General features: G+C 51.7%; 3 protein-coding genes across 5 annotated transcripts in view; 2 read left to right on the top strand and 1 right to left on the bottom strand.

Moving 5' to 3' along the window:
* The first annotated feature begins 66 nt into the window (after positions 1-66).
* CPTP (ceramide-1-phosphate transfer protein) lies at positions 67-2436 on the top strand. Its single transcript, XM_066202982.1, has 2 exons — positions 67-188; positions 1296-2436. The coding sequence occupies exons 1-2, from the start codon at positions 67-69 to the stop codon at positions 1792-1794; spliced, it is 621 nt and encodes a 206-aa protein (XP_066059079.1). The 3' UTR covers positions 1795-2436.
* Positions 2437-3373: 937 nt separating this feature from the next.
* Positions 3374-8760, top strand: TAS1R3 (taste 1 receptor member 3). The gene is made up of 6 exons (XM_066202981.1): positions 3374-3555; positions 4548-4848; positions 5511-6290; positions 6513-6716; positions 6814-6934; positions 7832-8760. The coding sequence occupies exons 1-6, from the start codon at positions 3374-3376 to the stop codon at positions 8758-8760; spliced, it is 2517 nt and encodes an 838-aa protein (XP_066059078.1).
* Positions 8761-10572: 1812 nt separating this feature from the next.
* DVL1 (dishevelled segment polarity protein 1) overlaps positions 10573-17143 on the bottom strand; it is a 76415-nt gene continuing 69844 nt past the window's right edge. For 2 of the 3 annotated variants that reach the window (XM_066202888.1, XM_066202887.1), the window contains exon 15: positions 10573-15362. In XM_066202888.1, the coding sequence (XP_066058985.1) occupies positions 14953-15362 (410 nt within the window). In that variant the 3' untranslated portion in view covers positions 10573-14952. The remainder of the gene's footprint in view (positions 15363-17143) is intronic. The other variant, XM_066202889.1, reaches the window with a different exon arrangement.

The raw sequence follows: 17143 nt of genomic DNA on the forward strand, positions 1-17143 counted from the left end.
GACGCGGCGCTGATTGGTGGAGCGGGCGGTGCGGGCTGAGGGAGGAGGCGGCGGCGCCGCGCAGCGATGGCGGCGGCCGCGGGCGCCTTCAGCATGAGGGAGGTGCTGGACGCTTTCCGCAGGTGCGTGACGGAGCAGCGGGAGGTGCTGCTGGAGCCTTACCTGAGCGGCTGGCGGGGGCTCATCCGGTGAGTGCCCGGCTGCTTCCCTCCGAGAGGGGCTGTGGGCAGAAGGAAATGACAGGGCACCGACAGGGGATATCAGGAAGAAATCCCTTCCACTTTCTGAGGGAGATCCTCCACAGCAGAGCCTTGGCCCACATCAGATGATATTTTCCCTGATATATTCTAAGGATTTTAGGATATCCCCCCAATTTAACCCATCTAAAGGAGCTGTGACCCTTTCCAGCACTGCAGTTGACAGGACAGATGGAGAAAATGATTTACAAGAGCCCGGCGTGGCAGGACAAGGGGGAATGGAGTCACATTGACAGCGAGTTTAGCTTGGAAATTTGGAAGGAATTCTTCCCTGGGAGGGCGGGGAGGGGCTGGGATGGATTTTCCCAGAGAAGCTGTGGCTGCTCCATCCCTGGAAGTGTCCCCGGAGCAGCCGGGGGCAGTGGGAGGTGTCCCTGCCATGGCTCTGGGTGGGATTTTGGGTCCCTTTTAACTCGGGACATTCCGTGGTTCTGCCACTGAATTCCTGTGGGCTTTGCGAGGCTTCACCCGTCAAGGTCAGAGCTGTAAATGAAACATTGAACTGAGAAGTGCCCGGCGAGGTGCAGCTGCTGCCCTCGGCCGGGTCTCAGCAGGGGCAGCAGGATCCTTCTCCTGGCCCAGCAGGACCTTTCCTCCCTGGGGAACGTCCTGCCCAGCCCGGGGGCAGCCGGCCCGGGGGCAGGGGGATGTGCTCCGGGCCTCCGGGCTTCCCTTTGGGCTTCTCTCCTCACCCCTCAGGTGGTTTTGGGCTTCTCTTTTCACCCTTGGGGTGGTTTTTGGTTCCTCTTCACCCCTCAGGTGGTTTTGGGGTTCTCTTTTCACCCCTGAGCTGCTTCTGGGTTGATTTTTCGCCCCTGATGTGGTTTTTTTTGGGTTCTCTTTTCACCCCTGAGCTGATTCTTGATTTCTCACCCCTGAGGTGTTTTTTGAGGTTCTCTTTTCACCCCTTAGATGGTTTTTTGGGGGTTCTCTTCCCCCCTAAGCTGGTTTTTTGGGTTCTCTTCCCCCCTCATCTGTTTCTTTAGTCTCTCTCCACCCCTCCAGCGCCTGACCCTCTCCCCACCTCCCCTCCCTCAGCTTCCTCCAGCGCCTGGGCACCGTCTTCTCCTTCATCTCCAAGGACGCCCTGGCCAAGGTGACGCTGCTGGAAAGCCACCGCCAACGCCACAACTTCGTGTCGCTGCAATCCATGGTGGAGCAGGAGCTGTCGGCGGGACCGGCGGCGCTCAGGGCCCGGCCGGACTCGGGCTGCCGGACGGTGCTGCGGCTGCACCGCGCCCTGCGCTGGCTGCAGCTCTTCCTGGAGGGGCTTCACTCCGGAGAGCCGCGCACCTCCGTGCTCTGCACCGACGCCTACAACGCCTCGCTGGCCGCTCACCACCCCTGGGTGATCCGCAAAGCGGCCACCTTGGCCTTCTGCGCTTTGCCTTCCCGAGAGGCTTTCCTGGAGAGCATGAACGTGGGCCCGCCCGAGGAGGCGGTGGCGATGCTGGGAGAGGCCATCCCCTACATCGGAGATGTTTACGGCATCACCCAGGAGCTCTTCGAGAGGCACAAGCTGCTCGATCTGCCTTGACGGCGGCTGCAGCGGGGGGCGGCGATTAAAATGGCACTTTGGGGGTGAAAAATGGCATTTTCGCGGTGAAAGTCACATTTTTGAGGTGAAAATCGCACTTTGATAGAAGCACAACCCGCCTTACCTGCTTCTCTGGCCGTGGTTATTTCCACTTTTCCTTCCCAGCCTGGAGCTGAGGAGTTGACCAAGTTATTCACTTTATAAACGTGGACCCGTTCAGGGAGGTGTCTGAGTTCTTCTTCTCCTTCTCTTTCTTCACTGTTCTTCTTCTTCACCTTCTCCTTCTTCACTTTCTTCCTTCTTCTTCCTTCTACTTCCTCTGTCTTCACCTTCTTCTTCCTCCTTCTTCTTCACCTTCTTCTTCACCTTCTCCTTCCTTCTTCTTCAGCTTCTTCTTCCTCCTTCTTCCTCCTTCTTCACAAATTTGGGTGATTTTCTGTAATTGGATGAGGGATGTCTGCATTGTAGACATCTAATAGTTGCTGTTGGGTCAAAGGTATTAAATAATGGAAGTTTCACTTTGGGATTGGGTAATTATCACTTAAATAGCCTTGGTAACGTTTTGCCTTGTTTCTCTAACTGACAAGTTGGAGCTCACGCTGTAAATACTGTAAATAAGTAAAATATAATAAACAACCCAGACCAAACTCGACTCTGCGTTTCCCGTGTCCTTCATCCTGACCTGGGCCGAGGCACAGAGGAGGCAGAACCAGAATTTCAGAATACATGACACCTCAATTTCCTGACCAGAAAAACCAAATAAACCCAGAACTTCAGAATACATGACACCAAAATTTCCTGACCAGAAAAACCTAATAAACCTAACCAGAAAAAAAACAAAAAATACCTAAATTCCCATGCTGTGAACTTGGATTTAAGCCTTTAAATTGAAATTAATATCCCAGCAAAGTGATAGGAAAAAAAAAATGAGATCAGCCAGTAACAACTTCTAAAAAAAAAATATCAACTCAGCTGAGTGACAGCTCAGCAACCTTAATTAACTCACAAAATTAATTAAATTGTGACCTGGGAATGGCCCCTCCAGGCAAATTCCTGCCGTGCCCTGAGGCAGATTTGGTTATTTCCTGCGATGAGGTGACCTCGAATTTAAAAAATAAATCAATAAAAATCAGCAGAATCAGAGTGGGGCACCTGAGTTTTTGATCACCCAAATTTCCCCGGCTGGGCCAAGGAATTTGTAAATCACTGGGAGCAGAAGCTGCAGCCTGAGAAAAGGAAATCAGGGATGGTTTGCACCCAAGTGCCCTCAGAGGGGATTTGGTTATTGCCCACTAAAGTTAATTTAGTGCATTTTGCTAAACAAATTCCTCCCCATTACTTCAATCCCTCGGAGCTCTATTTAAAGGGACTTCCCAGGAACAGCTGAGCCTCAATTCCCTCTTCCTTTTCCCAGATTTTTCCCCCAAAATGCATCACCCTGGGCTTTGACTGCGCCTGAATTCCCTGCTGCTCTTTTTCCCTTTTCCCGTATTATTTTTCCCCCAAAATGCAGCTCCCAGGCCTTTGGCTGTGCCTGAATTCCCCACTCCCCTTCTTTTTCCCAGATTTTTCCCCCAAAATGCAGCTCCCAGGCCTTTGGCTGTGCCTGAGCTTTGGCTGCGCTGCCGCCCTGAGCCCCTCGTGTCTGTCAGCTCAGTTCAGGAGACCGGGGGATTTTATCCTGGGGGGTTTGTTCCCCTTTGGGAAGGACACAGTGAACCTGACAGCTCGCTCTGAGCCCACCCTGCTGCTGTGTGAGAGGTAAGAGCAGGGGGAAAAAACAGAAAATGGGGGGGAAAAAGAGAAAAGGGGGGAAAAAAGAGAAAATGAAGTGGTTCTGCTGGAGGTGGGATGGGACAGAGAAGAGTTTGAGGGGTGAGGGGTCAACTGGTGCCAAAATGGAAATGGTTTTGTGGTTTTTTTGTGCTGTCAAAAGTTCAGCCCCACCTTGAGAAAAGCTTTTTTGGCTTCCTTAGGGCTTGAGTCAAACACTTAAATTGGAGATGCTGGTTCTGGTTTCACGCACTGATGGGTAGATCACACCTTGGGATGGTGCTGCTGCTTTTTTGGGAGGAAAAGGGACACTCGGAGGGGAAAGCAGGAACCAAAACGGCCTGGGGTTTGGAGGTGCGAGCAGCATTTCCTCCTCACTTACACCAGGTTGGTTCCCCCCACCACATCACCCCCTACTCACTGCTCTTGGTGAGGAGAAGGAGAAGCCAGGCTTGTGTCCTCCTCCTGCTCTGGCAGCAGCAGAGCTCAGGGTCCAAAATCCTTCCAGCTTCACATTCCTGGGGCAGGGAATGTGCTCAGTGTGCTGGGATGTACAGAGCGGGGGAAACACCAGGAAAAAATCCCATGTTTCAATCACAGTCTCTTGAATTAGCACAGAGGGGGAAAACACCAGGAAAAATCCCACATTGAAGCCTCTTCCAAGGCCTCAGGTCAAATGTAGCGTTTTCTTTTCTGTGGCTGTTAGCACAGAAGGGCTGAAATTCTCAGTGCCCAGGGCTCCAACACTGTCCCTTCTCCTGGGAAGCTCCAGGGATATTTTTGCTGGCAGAAAAGACGAATTAAATTGGAAAGGTGCTCGCATTCAGAGCAAAAAAAACTCACGGGTGGGTCCAGGGCTGCTCTGCTGACAGTGGCAGGAACGTCTTGCTTGGCCACAAGGACGCCAGAATGTCAGAGAAGGAGGCGACACTGCCAGGCTGTGTCACTGCTGATGTCACTGCTGTCCCCTGTGCCCTCAGGTTATTCACGGACGGGCTGATCTGGGCTCTGGGCATGAGGTTCGCCATCGACCAGATCAACAACTCCAGCTCCCTCCTGCCAGGAATCACGCTGGGCTACGACATGTACGACACGTGCTTCGAGCCCCTGGTGGCCCTGCAGCCCAGCCTGCTCTTCCTGACCCGCAACGGCACCACGGGCATCGGGGTGCTCTGCAACTACACCGAGTACCAGCCCCGCGTCACCGCCGTCATCGGGCCCCACAAGTCGGACCTCTGCCTGGTCACCGCCAAGCTCTTCAGCTCCTTCCTCATCCCACAGGTAAAAAGCTCTCTGGAGAAGCAGGAATCCTCACTTTTAGGTTCAGGTAATGAAACACCCTCCAGGATTGATGTTTGATATGAATATCAAACATCAGTTTGGTATTTGTGAATCCCAGCAGCCTGGTCACCGCCAAGCTCTTCAGCTCCTTCCTCATCCCACAGGTAAAAAGCTCTCTGGAGAAACAGGAATCCTCACTTTTAGGTTCAGGTAATGAAACACCCTCCAGGATTGATGTTTGATATGAATATCAAACATCAGTTTGGTATTTGTGAATCCCAGCAGCCTGGTCACCGCCAAGCTCTTCAGCTCCTTCCTCATCCCACAGGTAAAAAGCTCTCTGGAGAAGCAGGAATTCTCACTTTTAGGTTCAGGTAACGAAACAACCTCCAGAACTGACATTTGAACACTAATATTGCATTTCAGCATGCACCATGTCCTGTCTCTCGCCCTGCAGCTGAGACTGGTGCCTGAACAAAGCTCCTGACGCGTCTCCCGGCAGCCCCACCGTGTTTGTGAGAAATGGATCTGTCTGTCCTGACAAACACAAATCTTTTCCTTGGACGCTCCAGCCTGACGTGTTTTGCCTCTGTCCAGGCAAAGAGTTAACCCTTACTGTCACAAACCCCAACCCAGTCCCTTCCCCTCTGCTCCACGTGCAGGTGAGCTACGGGGCCAGCAGCGAGACCCTGAGCAACACAGAGCTCTACCCGTCCTTCTACCGCACCGTGCCCGGCGACAAGAACCTGGCGGAGGCCGTGGTGCTGCTGCTCCACCAGTTTGGCTGGAACTGGGTGGCCACGGTGGGCAGCGACGACGAGTACGGCCGGGGGGCCCAGGCTCTGTTCCTGAGCATGGCCGGCACCAACAACATCTGCATCGCCTTCGAGGGGCTCATCCCCACCGAGGTGGCCGAGCCCAGCGCCAAGAAGCAGCTGGAGGACACGGTGAGGACCATCAACAGCACCAACGTCAATGTGGTGGTGCTGTTTGCCTACAGCCTGCCAGCCCAGGCCCTGCTGCAGCACAGCATCAGGATGGGGCTGGGCAAGAAGGTCTGGATCGGCACCGAGCCCTGGATCCTGTCGGACATCACCGCCTCCATCCCCAACATCCAGAGCATCGGGACGGTGCTGGGCTTTGTCATGAGGACAGGGACAGTCCCTGGCTTCCAGGAGTACGTGGCTGAGCTCTTCAGCTCCGCTGCACAGGAGGAATTCTGCCGGAGGTCCAAGGAGCTGAGCCGCGTGATGAACGCCGAGGTGTTGGACACGCACTGCCAGCAGTGTGACCACGTCACCCTCAGGGACATCTGGCCCATGCTCAGCGTCACCACGGTGCAGCCGGTGCACGTGGCCGTGTACAGCGTGGCCCAGGCCCTGCACAGAGCCCTGGGCTGCACCACCAAAAGCTGTCCCAAAACAGCCATCAGGTCCTGGCAGGTGAGGAAAGATCTGAGGGGCGAAGGGTTGGGTTTGGTCACATCACAGCCAAGTTGTCACGATCTTAGGGACAGTTGGGAAAGGTCCATGGATGTTCATACAAGGGACAACTGATTTTGGCGTGCAGAATTGTCACAATCTTAGCCCACCTAAGGGACAACTGATTTCTCCAAACAAGAACAACTGTACCAAAATCCATATTGATTGAATTTCCTCCCCCAGCTGCTGCACTTCATGAACACCCTCCCGTTCGAGGTGAACGGCCAGAGCTTCAGGTTTGATCAATCCCACGGCACAAACACTGGGTACAAACTCATCTTCTGGGCCTGGAGGGACGGCACCCTGACCTACCTGTCCGTGGGGGACTACGACCAGTCCCTGTACATCCGTAGGGCCCAGATCCAGTTCCACACCCCCGATAAGAAGGTAAAAAAAAAAAAAAAGGCACAGTTCATCCTGATTTGTTTGAGATGAAAATTCTCCTGGGAGATGCCTGGCTGATGTTCCTTCCTGCCTTTGCCAGGAGCCCCCATCCGAGTGCTTCAGGCGCTGCGAACCAGGACAGGTCAGGAGAATAAAAGGATTCAACCTCTGCTGCTATGACTGCACAGACTGTTCAGAAAACACCTTCTGGAACAGCACAGGTGAGGTCTGGGGAATTGGAAGGGTTGAACTGCATTATTCTGTCTCGTGGCTCCACAAGCTGTGCCAGGTGTTCCCCTCGCTGTTCCGCTCTTCACTGGGGACCTGCCCCTGTTGGGCCCAGAGGGAAGGAATGAGGACTGACGTCTTGGGAAGGCTGAGCTGGAACAGAGACTGGGCAGAGCTAGAGAATAAAGTAGAGATTTATTAAAAGGCCTTTAAGGGTACCCCTTGGGCAGGACAGGAGCCTGGCCAGGGCTACACCCAAGGTGGACCCAAAATGGTCACAAAATGGACCAAAAATGGACCATTGGACCAACAGACAAAATGGAGGTCTCACACTTTCATAAGTTTTGGTCCATTTGCATATTGGGGTTTAATTGTCCAATTCCAGCTGCAGGTTATGAAATCCCATCCTTCTTGTTTTCTCTCTTCAGCCCACCACTGTTTGTGCTTTTGGGCCTAAAAACTTGTACCAATTGTCCTTGGTGTGCAGCAGGAAAAGGATTTGTGTCCCTGCTGTGTGCAGAGCTGAGTGACACTGACTGTGAGCTCAGAGCTGCACCCCTGGGCAGCACAGAACCTGGAATACATGAAAGCTAAAGCTTCAGGCATCAGGACAACATTTGTGTTTTATCTGCAGACGTAGGAGAGAAGGGTATGATGCAATTCTGGGGGCATGGGTAGAAGAGTGGAACACGGTAAAACTCTGGGACTCTCAAGGGAAACAGAGGCAAGAAACACAAGGATCCCTCAGGGAGGAGGGTGGATAAGCAAGAGGGTGAACTACCACGAGCTTTGGAGATCCAACACACCTTGGAGGGAGGGAAAACACCACCCACAACACCCTTAATCCCTGTCCCCGAGGGCTGTGGGTGCTCAGCAGGCTCTCTCTGCAGACAGCACCGACTGCTCCCCGTGCCCGCAGCACCAATGGGCCCCCGCCCGCAGCACCCGCTGCTACGACCGCAGCGAGAGGTTCCTCTTCTGGGACGAGCCCCTGGCCGTGGCCTTGGTGACACTGATGGCCCTGACGGCGGCCCTGATCTGTGTGACGGCGCTGCTGTTCCTCAAACACCTGCGGAGCCCGCTGGTGCAGGTGTCTGGGGGCGGCAGGAGCCTCCTGGCCCTGCTCACGCTGCTGCTGCAGAGCCTCAGCTGCTGCCTGTACGTGGGCAAGCCCAGCGCGGCGCTCTGCATGGTGCAGCAGCTCTCCTACGCCGTCTGCCTCAACGGCTGCTTCTCCACCTTCGTCCCCAAGGCGCTGGAGATCACTCTGGTGACGGAATTCCCCCGCCGGGCGCCCAGGCTGCTGCGCTGGGTGACCCACGGCAGGGCCTGGCTGCTGGTGGCCGCCTCCTTCCTCACGCAGGTGCTGCTCTGCTTCTGTCACCTCCGCCTGGGGCCAGATTTTTTGGTGGCCGACTACAAGTCCCTGCCCAGCGAGGTGCTGCTGGTGTGTGGCACGCAGTCCTGGGCTGCCTTTGCCCTCCTGCACGGCTACAACAGCTGCCTGGCCTTCGCCTGCTTCCTGTGCACCTTCATGGTGCAAACGCCGGCCAGGAGGTACAACGTGGCCAGGGGCATCACCTTCGCCACCCTCATCTTCTTCGTCATCTGGATCTTCTTCCTGGTGATTTTCGCCACGCTGAGGACGGTCCTCAGGGCTGTCACGCAGATCTGCACCATCCTGGCCACCACCCTGGGTATCCTGGCCAGTTACTTCGTGCCCAAGTGTTACATCCTGATGTTCAGGCCTGACCTGAACACGGCGGATTTTTGCCAGAGCCCCGCTGAGGAGGAGCCAGAGGAGGTGAACAGAGAATAAATCACAGCCTCTGCCACCTGCTCCTCAAGCAGAAGCTGGATTTTAAGGAGAAAATCCTGTTTATGAGCACCAAGGCACAATCACGTATGAACTAGAGCTGTGAAAGCACAGGGCTTGGAGGCTGAAGTCCAGAGGAGCAGCCTCATCCTCTCTGGGAACACCTTTCAGCCCCAAAAAGGAACCAAAAAATTGCTTCAGTTAATGGAACAACCTCCAGAAATTATATTTTACACCAATCTCTCAAGTCTGGCAGTGTGAGGCAGAAGCTTCACCAACACCACCTCCCTGGAAACACTCCTGGTAATTTTAATTTCCCTTTCTTCTTAAAGAACAGCTCCAGAGATACAGCCAGAAATCCTTTCCCAAGCCCTGTAAGAATTTTCAGATATAACCAATAAAAAGAGAAGTCAAAAGAACATCCTGACAGGTAGGAGCAGTTGGATACAAAGGGGGAATTACCCATTCAAATCCCAGCTCACTCAATTTGTGTTCCACGGAAATCGGGGAGAGGCGCATGGAAATCTGTGCAAATCACACTCTCCAAAGGCACAGCAGGAGGTTCCTCCACCCCCAAAAAACCAGGCAAAGATCACCAAAAACTTCACATTGTTGCCAGCAGTATCACGTCAATATCCAGTCACATCACCGAGATTTTTCTTTTCCTCACTCATGTTGACAAGTAACTATTCTGCTCTTTTATTCCTTAAAAGTTTTCCCATTTCTGCTCTTTTATTCCTTAAAAGTTTTCCCATTTCTGCTCTTTTATCCCCTCGATTAAAGTTTTTCCATCTCTCTCCACTGTGTGTTACTGGAATTTAATCAGCCCAGCTCAATTAAAAGAATTTGCAAGTTACTCTAAACCAGTGAATATTTTCATTCTTTAAAAAAATATAGAACCCTCTGGTGCACAGCAAAGTTACTTGTCCCCGATTTTTTGTGATCACCTCCATCCAAAATTATTCCTCAGAGTGATTAAAGAATCAAAAACTCTGACCTGGAGCCTGGGGTTCTTTTTCCTGGAGCCTGCAGGAATTCTTCACACGCTGGTGCACCTGAAATTCTCAGTATTCCTTGCTCCAGGGCTCTGGTTCCATAGCAGAGAAGCATTCAGTAACTTTTTGATCATCATTCCAGAAATAGGGAAAGGAAAAAAATCTGATTTAACTCCACCAGGCCCTGCAGGAAAAGGCTGTCCAAGATTCTGATCACTTAATACTCACCTCAATTCTGATCATTTCATATTCACTTAAATCCTGACCATTTAATATCCACTTAAATCCTGACTATTTAATATTCACTTAAATCTTGACCATTTAATATTCACCTAAATCTTGATCATTTAATATTCACCTAAATTCTGACCATTTCATATTCACCTAAATCCTGACCATTTATTAGCCACTTAAATCCTGATCATTTAATATTCACTTAAATCCTGACCATTTAATAGCCACTTAAATCCTGATCATTTAATATTCACTTAAATCCTGACCATTTAATATCCACCTCACTGGAAAATGCTGGGATTTATGGTATTTAAATGATGTTTCGCTCTCCCCTTGCTGTGTCATCTGCACCAGCTGGGAAGAAGGAATCTGCCTCACCAAGCTGTGCTTGTTCTTTTTATTTAGGCTGGAAAATTAAAATAATTTATGCTGGGAAAAAACCCTTTAAATCTCGAGTCCAGCTGAGCCCCCTCAGACCCTACAGGGCGTCCCAGTGATCCTTGTTTCTGCTGGAGAGTCCAAAAAAAAAAAAAAGGGGGAATATTTATGAAATAAATAATAATGAAATAGTGCAAAGAACTGAACACATACACTGTGGTTATCACATAAAATTAAAAGCTTTTTAGTGTTTAAAATAGCATTTACACATAAGCAGCTATATATTAACTATACAGACACTTGGGTTTTAATACAATATCTACAAAAAAAGAATTCAATTATGCAATAGACATTTAACAGGAACAGTGCAGTCCATGCTAATAAGAGGTCACTCTTTGAGTAGAACCAATTCTAGGATAGGTGATAGTCTGGGGATTTTCATTATTTAAAATCATGTAACTTTGTCCCTCTACTGTACATAAAATTCTTTACATGTGTTTCTAATCACTGATTAGAATTAATAATTTTAAGTCAATCTTATTACAATCCAGTTAAATGCAAAACAAAACAAAAAAAAATAAACCAAAGCAAAACAATTATATCAACCCATGAGCTGTCAAGTCTCAGGAGGGGAGAGAACAAAAAAAATCATAGCAAAAGTCAACGTCTGTGCATCATTGCTTGCCATCCAGTAAAACCTTTGGATTAAGTGTCCAGGGGATTGCTTCCTTGGAAAAGCAGATTCATGAGCAGGAGGTAAAAGACACCAGGCATGCTTTTAAGACTATTTCCCAAAGAATTTACCCCTCAGAGTTCAAATCCTGGGTTGAGGACACTCCCCCTGCACATCCTGCCTCCTGTGGGTGGGAGATGTCATCCCAAAAGATTTTCCTCACCCTTCTCCAAGATCCTTCAGACATCTGAGGCAAGGATGTGTGAGCACTGAGAATAAAAATGTCAGATTACTTCAGGCTCCTGTTCTGAGGGTGTCCCCATGCCCTGCACAGCAAACCTCCTCCTGGAGCCAGAGCACTCGGGGGGGCCATTAAATAAAAATTAAATTTCAGGCCCAGGTGGGAAAGAAATGATGGGTCTGCAGCACTCCAGCCCTCCAAATTTTCTTCCACCTGGCGCAATTCCCACTGGCAGCACTGGCAATTTCTGTGCCCAACAGGAGAGAGCTGCACAGGGAGCTGGAAAGACACAAGGGATGGGATTTGGGAAATTTGGGGAATTTTTCCTGCCTTTTCCCTTGAGGAGAGAGAGATGTGGCAAAGGTTCAGAGCCCCGACTCAGCCCAGCCTCTGCAGGGCGAGGAGATGCAGGATTTTTGTGTTCCTGTTCAATATTGCACTGTTCAAGAGGGCCACTGCTCCCCCTCCTACTCCGTCTGCAAACAACCCCCAGAGAATCCCTGACCTGCACTGGGGGGAACTCCTCCAGCCTGATTTCCTCAGCCAACATCTGCCAGGGCCTGCCAGCCTCGTGCCAGGCTGACCCACGAGCACACAACGTGCAGAACACAGGGAAATTATTTTTTTTTTCAACGTAGCAGCAAAGGCACAGAACAGTTTCTGCCAACAGCAAAACCACCAGAACAAAAACCAAAGCGCCAGCAGGTGTGGAAACTGCAGCTCTTGGAAAGACAGGAGGAAATTAAACATGGGTGAAAGCTCAACCCCGCCCCAGTTCTAATCCCTTTTTTTGGAAATAATTAAAGGAAATTTGGGGGGTTTTTTTCCCACTCCAGCCCTCTGAGTTCTGCCTTAAAACAAACAGGGCCAGAACAAGATTCATAATTTATAAGAGGCCAGAAAAATCTCAGTTCATTTAAAAGCAGAACCACTAGTGATTGTCAGCAAAGTCACAGACTCCTCAGCAGTGTCTCCTGGAGACAGAGCACAGTTCCACCATTATTTCACCCTGATTTGCTTCACTGCTTTAAGTCTTGCAGAATCATTTCCCAAGTCAGGTTTGCACCTGGGAGGAGGGAAGGAAAAGAAAATTCCTGTTGCACAGTCAAGCTTTAGGCAGGGCCTCTTTTGGAGGAGCCAGCCATGGGTGGTGATGAAAGCTCTGCTTTCAGAACCTTTTGTTTGGGGGGGAGGTTTTTGTCAAGAAAATTAATTTAGAAGCCCAGAAATGGGCTGAGTGACAGAGTTTCCCAAATGCCTGGCTCCCTGTGGAAGGAGAAACTGAGGCTCCCATCACCACAAACACCTGGAGTCTCTGACAGAGGGAGGTGTTTGCACACAAAAAGGAAAGAAGTGAGAAATCAGAATGGACATTTTTTGAAGAGTCAATTTTCATAGTGACAAATTGAACCGTGTATGCACAGAGAAGAAAATGTTCTCTCTTCACATCCACCTTGGATATTTACCCAGAATTCACAGAACGGACCAAAAAGCAGCTTCTTACCAGTGAAGAAAATGCTTATTTACAGTAAAGACTGATTTTAAAGCACCTGTCCTAAATCCTGCCAGCAGCAGGGATCTCACGGAAGAGGATTTAACTGAGGAATGGCCCCATGGTCACATCACAGTGGCTGCACCTCGTGTCTCATTAAATAAGCCACTGTGGCTGAGGGTGCCTGTGCTCACCATACCTTAAAAAAAAAAAGCTTCTTAAATATCCCTGAAGCTTCTTAAATTCACTTCTCAGAGCCTCAGAGCAGAAAACAGCCACCAGAAATTAAATCTTGGGGATATTCAAAGGCAGTTGCTTCAGTCAGAGCTCCTCAGCAGGAGTCAGGGGTAAGGATTTCTTTTTGAGGGGCTCCAGGGTGGGTTTAACTCGGTGCCAGGGGTAAGGATTTCTTTTTGAGGGGCTCCAGGGTGGGTTTAAATCGGTGCCAGGGGTAAGGATTTCTTTTTGAGGGGCTCCAGGGTGGGTTTAACTCAGTCTCAGGGGTAAGGATTTCTTTTTGAGGGGCTCCAGGGTGGGTTTAACTCGGTGCCAGGGGTAAGGATTTCTTTTTGAGGGGCTTCAGGGTGGGTTTAACTCAGTCTCAGGGGTAAGGATTTCTTTTTGAGGGGCTCCAGGGTGGGTTTAACTCGGTGCCAGGGGTAAGGATTTCTTTTTGAGGGGCTTCAGGGTGGGTTTAACTCAGTCTCAAGGGTAAGGATTTCTTTTTGAGGGGCTCCAGGGTGGGTTTAACTCGGTGCCAGGGGTAAGGATTTCTTTTTGAGGGGCTTCAGGGTGGGTTTAACTCAGTCTCAGGGGTAAGGATTTCTTTTTGTACCATTTCTGAGCTGTTCTCAAGACACCCTCACACCTCTCTACCTACACCTCTGTGCTCAGGACTGTTCCCTGGGGGGATCAGACCTCTCCACGTCTCTGTTTCAACAAAAAAACCCAAAAAGATTCTCTCAGAAAGGAAGGAGGGATCACAATGAAGAGCCACATCCCAGTGGGAGCCAGGATCTCCTGGTGCCTCTGCTGGAATGGGATAAAGGGCTCCTTCAAAAGGATAAAACTGACTCAACTGCTGCAATTTTCCTATTTCTGTGGGAATAACTCTTCCAACCTGCAAGCAAGTGCACATCCAGAGGGAACAGCCACACCTGGCAGCAGGGATGTGACTGAAATGCCCAGGAACCGAGTGCAGCTGGAAAATCGCTCTTGGGAAATAAGGAAGTAACTGAAGGAAATCTTCACAAGTTCAGCACAATGAACACAGACAGTAGCAAGACTCCCAGCACCGCCTTGATAGAATACCTTAAAAAAACCCCAAAAAACAACCAAAACCCTCAAAGAACCCAAGAAAGATTGATTTATACCCCCTAGTCAGCAGGAAGTAGCCACAACTTTGTTTTTCCTCTAGGAATTGGTTGGATCCTACTCCTTTTCCAAGCACTTGTGGGTGCCATGTCTGCTTAGAGCATCCAAGAACCAGCATTCCAAGGCAGTATCCCAGATACCAGCCAGCAGTCGTTTTGTCCTTGCAAGAGGAAAAAAAAAAAAAAAAAAAAAAAAAAAAAAAAAAAAAAAAGGCAGGGAAAAAATAAAAAGATCAAAGTGCTCCTATGCATTGTCAGGAATTTAGAAGTCATGTGAGATACCAGTCCTCCAATCAGCCCAAAACAAGAGACACTAATTCCACTGAAGTAGGTGCCACAACGACCAAAGCTCATTAAGATGTGAATACACACCAGCCGTTCACAATCCAAAACGAGATGGGGAGGGGAGGAAAAAAACCCTAAAAATAACGAAAAGATGCCGTGGATTTGCTGATATTTAACAATCCCGGGAGATTTTGTTGTTCATTTCTGTAGGCGGGGCGGGGAGGGCGGGGGGGGTGGTTTGTTTCGTAAATTTTTTTCTTTTTTTTTTGTTCAGTTCCGTCGATTTTTTTTTTCCTTTTTTTTGTCCAGTTCCGTCGATTTTTTTTTTCCTTTTTTTTTTTTTTTTTTCCCGCGACACACTTTGCGAACAAGGAAGGCGGTGACATGCAAAGACAAGCCGAGCCTCTTCCACTGAGCGCCCCACGAACCCCCAACCCCCCAACAACAACAAAAAAAAAAAAACCCTTTTGTGCAGAGAGTCTTTTTTTTTTCTCTTTAAATTATCTTTGAAGGCACTTCCTCTCTCACATGATGTCCACGAAGAACTCGCAAGGGTTACCCATGGCCTTCTGGAAGGACTGGCGGCTGCCGGTGAGCTCGGGCGGCACGGCGCTCAGCTCCCTCACCGGCGGCCCTCCGGGCGGGCCGCTGCCGCCGCCGCCGCCGCCCAGCCCTTTGGAGCCCAGCTTGGGCAGGCTGTACAAAGGTGGCACCCCCGGGGGACCGTACGACGAGGAGGAGTGGTGGCTTTGGTGGCTCCTGTCGCTGTGGCTGCGCTGGCTGAGCTGGCTGAGGGGCCGCTCCCGCCGCGCCGCCGCCGCCGCCGCCGCCTCAGACTCGCTGCCGCTGCCCCCGGACTTGCGCTCCTTCTCCCTGCCCGCTCCTCTCCTGCTGGTCTCGCTGGTGCTCCGGTTGGAGCCGCTGCTTTTGCTCCCTGCCAGCCCAATAAAACAAAAAAAAAAGGGAGAGAGAGAGAGAGAGGAAAGGAGGATGAGCTCGGCTCTGTCGTGGCTCAGCCCCGGGTGCGATGGTGGCGGCTCGGCCGTGAGGGTTGTGCCATGCATGGGGGACACACGGACACGCCGCGGAGCTGGCACGGTGAAAGCAGCAGCCAAATTCCTGCCCCTGCCTCGAATTCCTGCCCCTGCCTCGAATTCCTGCTCCCGCCTCGAATTCCTGCTCCCTGCCTCGAATTCCTGCTCCCTGCCTCGAATTCCTGCCCCCGCCTCGAATTCCTGCTCCCGCCTCGAATTCCTGCCCCTGCCTCGAATTCCTGCCCCTGCCTCGAATTCCTGCCCCCTGCCTCGAATTCCTGCCCCTGCCTCGAATTCCTGCTCCCCGCCTCGAATTCCTGCCCCCGCCTCGAATTCCTGCTCCCCGCCTCGAATTCCTGCCCCCGCCTCGAATTCCTGCTCCCGCCTCGAATTCCTGCCCCTGCCTCGAATTCCTGCTCCCTGCCTCGAATTCCTGCTCCCGCCTCGAATTCCCGTCCCTGCCTCGAATTCCTGCCCCCTGCCTCGAATTCCTGCTCCCGCCTCGAATTCCTGCCCCCTGCCTCGAATTCCTGCTCCCGCCTCGAATTCCCGTCCCTGCCTCGAATTCCTGCTCCCGCCTCGAATTCCTGCCCCCGCCTCGAATTCCTGCTCCCCTGCCTCGAATTCCTGCCCCTGCCTCGAATTCCTGCTCCCCTGCCTCGAATTCCTGCTCCCCTGCCTCGAATTCCTGTCCCTGCCTCGAATTCCTGCCCCTGCCTCGAATTCCTGCTCCCCTGCCTCGAATTCCTGCTCCCTGCCTCGAATTCCTGCCCCTGCCTCGAATTCCTGCCCCTGCCTCGAATTCCTGCTCCCTGCCTCGAATTCCCGCTCCCTGCCTCGAATTCCCGCTCCCGCCTCGAATTCCTGCTCCCGCCTCGAATTCCTGCCCCTGCCTCGAATTCCTGCTCCCGCCTCGAATTCCTGCTCCCGCCTCGAATTCCTGCTCCCCGCCTCGAATTCCTGCTCCCGCCTCGAATTCCTGCCCCTGCCTCGAATTCCTGCTCCCGCCTCGAATTCCTGCTCCCGCCTCGAATTCCTGCTCCCCGCCTCGAATTCCTGCTCCCTGCCTCGAATTCCTGCTCTTGCCTCGAATTCCTGCCCCTGCCTCGAATTCCTGCTCCCTGCCTCGAATTCCTGCTCCCCGCCTCGAATTCCTGCCCCTGCCTCGAATTCCTGCTCCCTGCCTCGAATTCCTGCTCCCTGCCTCGAATTCCTGCTCCCGCCTCGAATTCCTGCTCCCGCCTCGAATTCCTGCTCCCTGCCTCGAATTCCTGCTCCCTGCCTCGAATTCCTGCTCCCTGCCTCGAATTCCTGCTCCCTGCCTCGAATTCCTGCTCCCGCCTCGAATTCCTGCCCCCTGCCTCGAATTCCTGCTCCCTGCCTCGAATTCCTGCTCCCGCCTCGAATTCCTGCTCCCCGCCTCGAATTCCTGCTCCCTGCCTCGAATTCCTGCTCTTGCCTCGAATTCCTGCCCCTGCCTCGAATTCCTGCTCCCTGCCTCGAATTCCTGCTCCCCGCCTCGAATTCCTGCCCCTGCCTCGAATTCCTGCTCCCTGCCTCGAATTCCTGCTCCCGCCTCGAATTCCTGTCCCTGCCTCGAATTCCTGCTCCCTGCCTCGAATTCCTGCCCCTGCCTCGAATTCCTGCTCCCTGCCTCGAATTCCCGCTCCCTGCCTCGAAT

The sequence above is a fragment of the Chamaea fasciata genome, unplaced genomic scaffold (genome assembly GCF_029207755.1).
Source record: "Chamaea fasciata isolate MVZ Bird 193981 ecotype frontalis unplaced genomic scaffold, bChaFas1.0.hap1 SCAF_23, whole genome shotgun sequence".
Lineage (NCBI taxonomy): Eukaryota > Metazoa > Chordata > Aves > Passeriformes > Sylviidae > Chamaea > Chamaea fasciata.

Coding starts and splice junctions, on each gene's coding strand:
- CPTP (XM_066202982.1), top strand. CDS start 67: ATGGCGGCGGCCGCGGGCGCCTTCAGCATGAGGGAGGTGCTGGACGCT. Junction 189..1,295: donor GGCTGGCGGGGGCTCATCCG/GTGAGTGCCCGG, acceptor CCCCTCCCTCAG/CTTCCTCCAGCGCCTGGGCA.
- TAS1R3 (XM_066202981.1), top strand. CDS start 3,374: ATGCAGCTCCCAGGCCTTTGGCTGTGCCTGAGCTTTGGCTGCGCTGCC. Junction 3,556..4,547: donor ACCCTGCTGCTGTGTGAGAG/GTAAGAGCAGGG, acceptor CTGTGCCCTCAG/GTTATTCACGGACGGGCTGA. Junction 6,935..7,831: donor CACCTTCTGGAACAGCACAG/GTGAGGTCTGGG, acceptor CTCTCTCTGCAG/ACAGCACCGACTGCTCCCCG.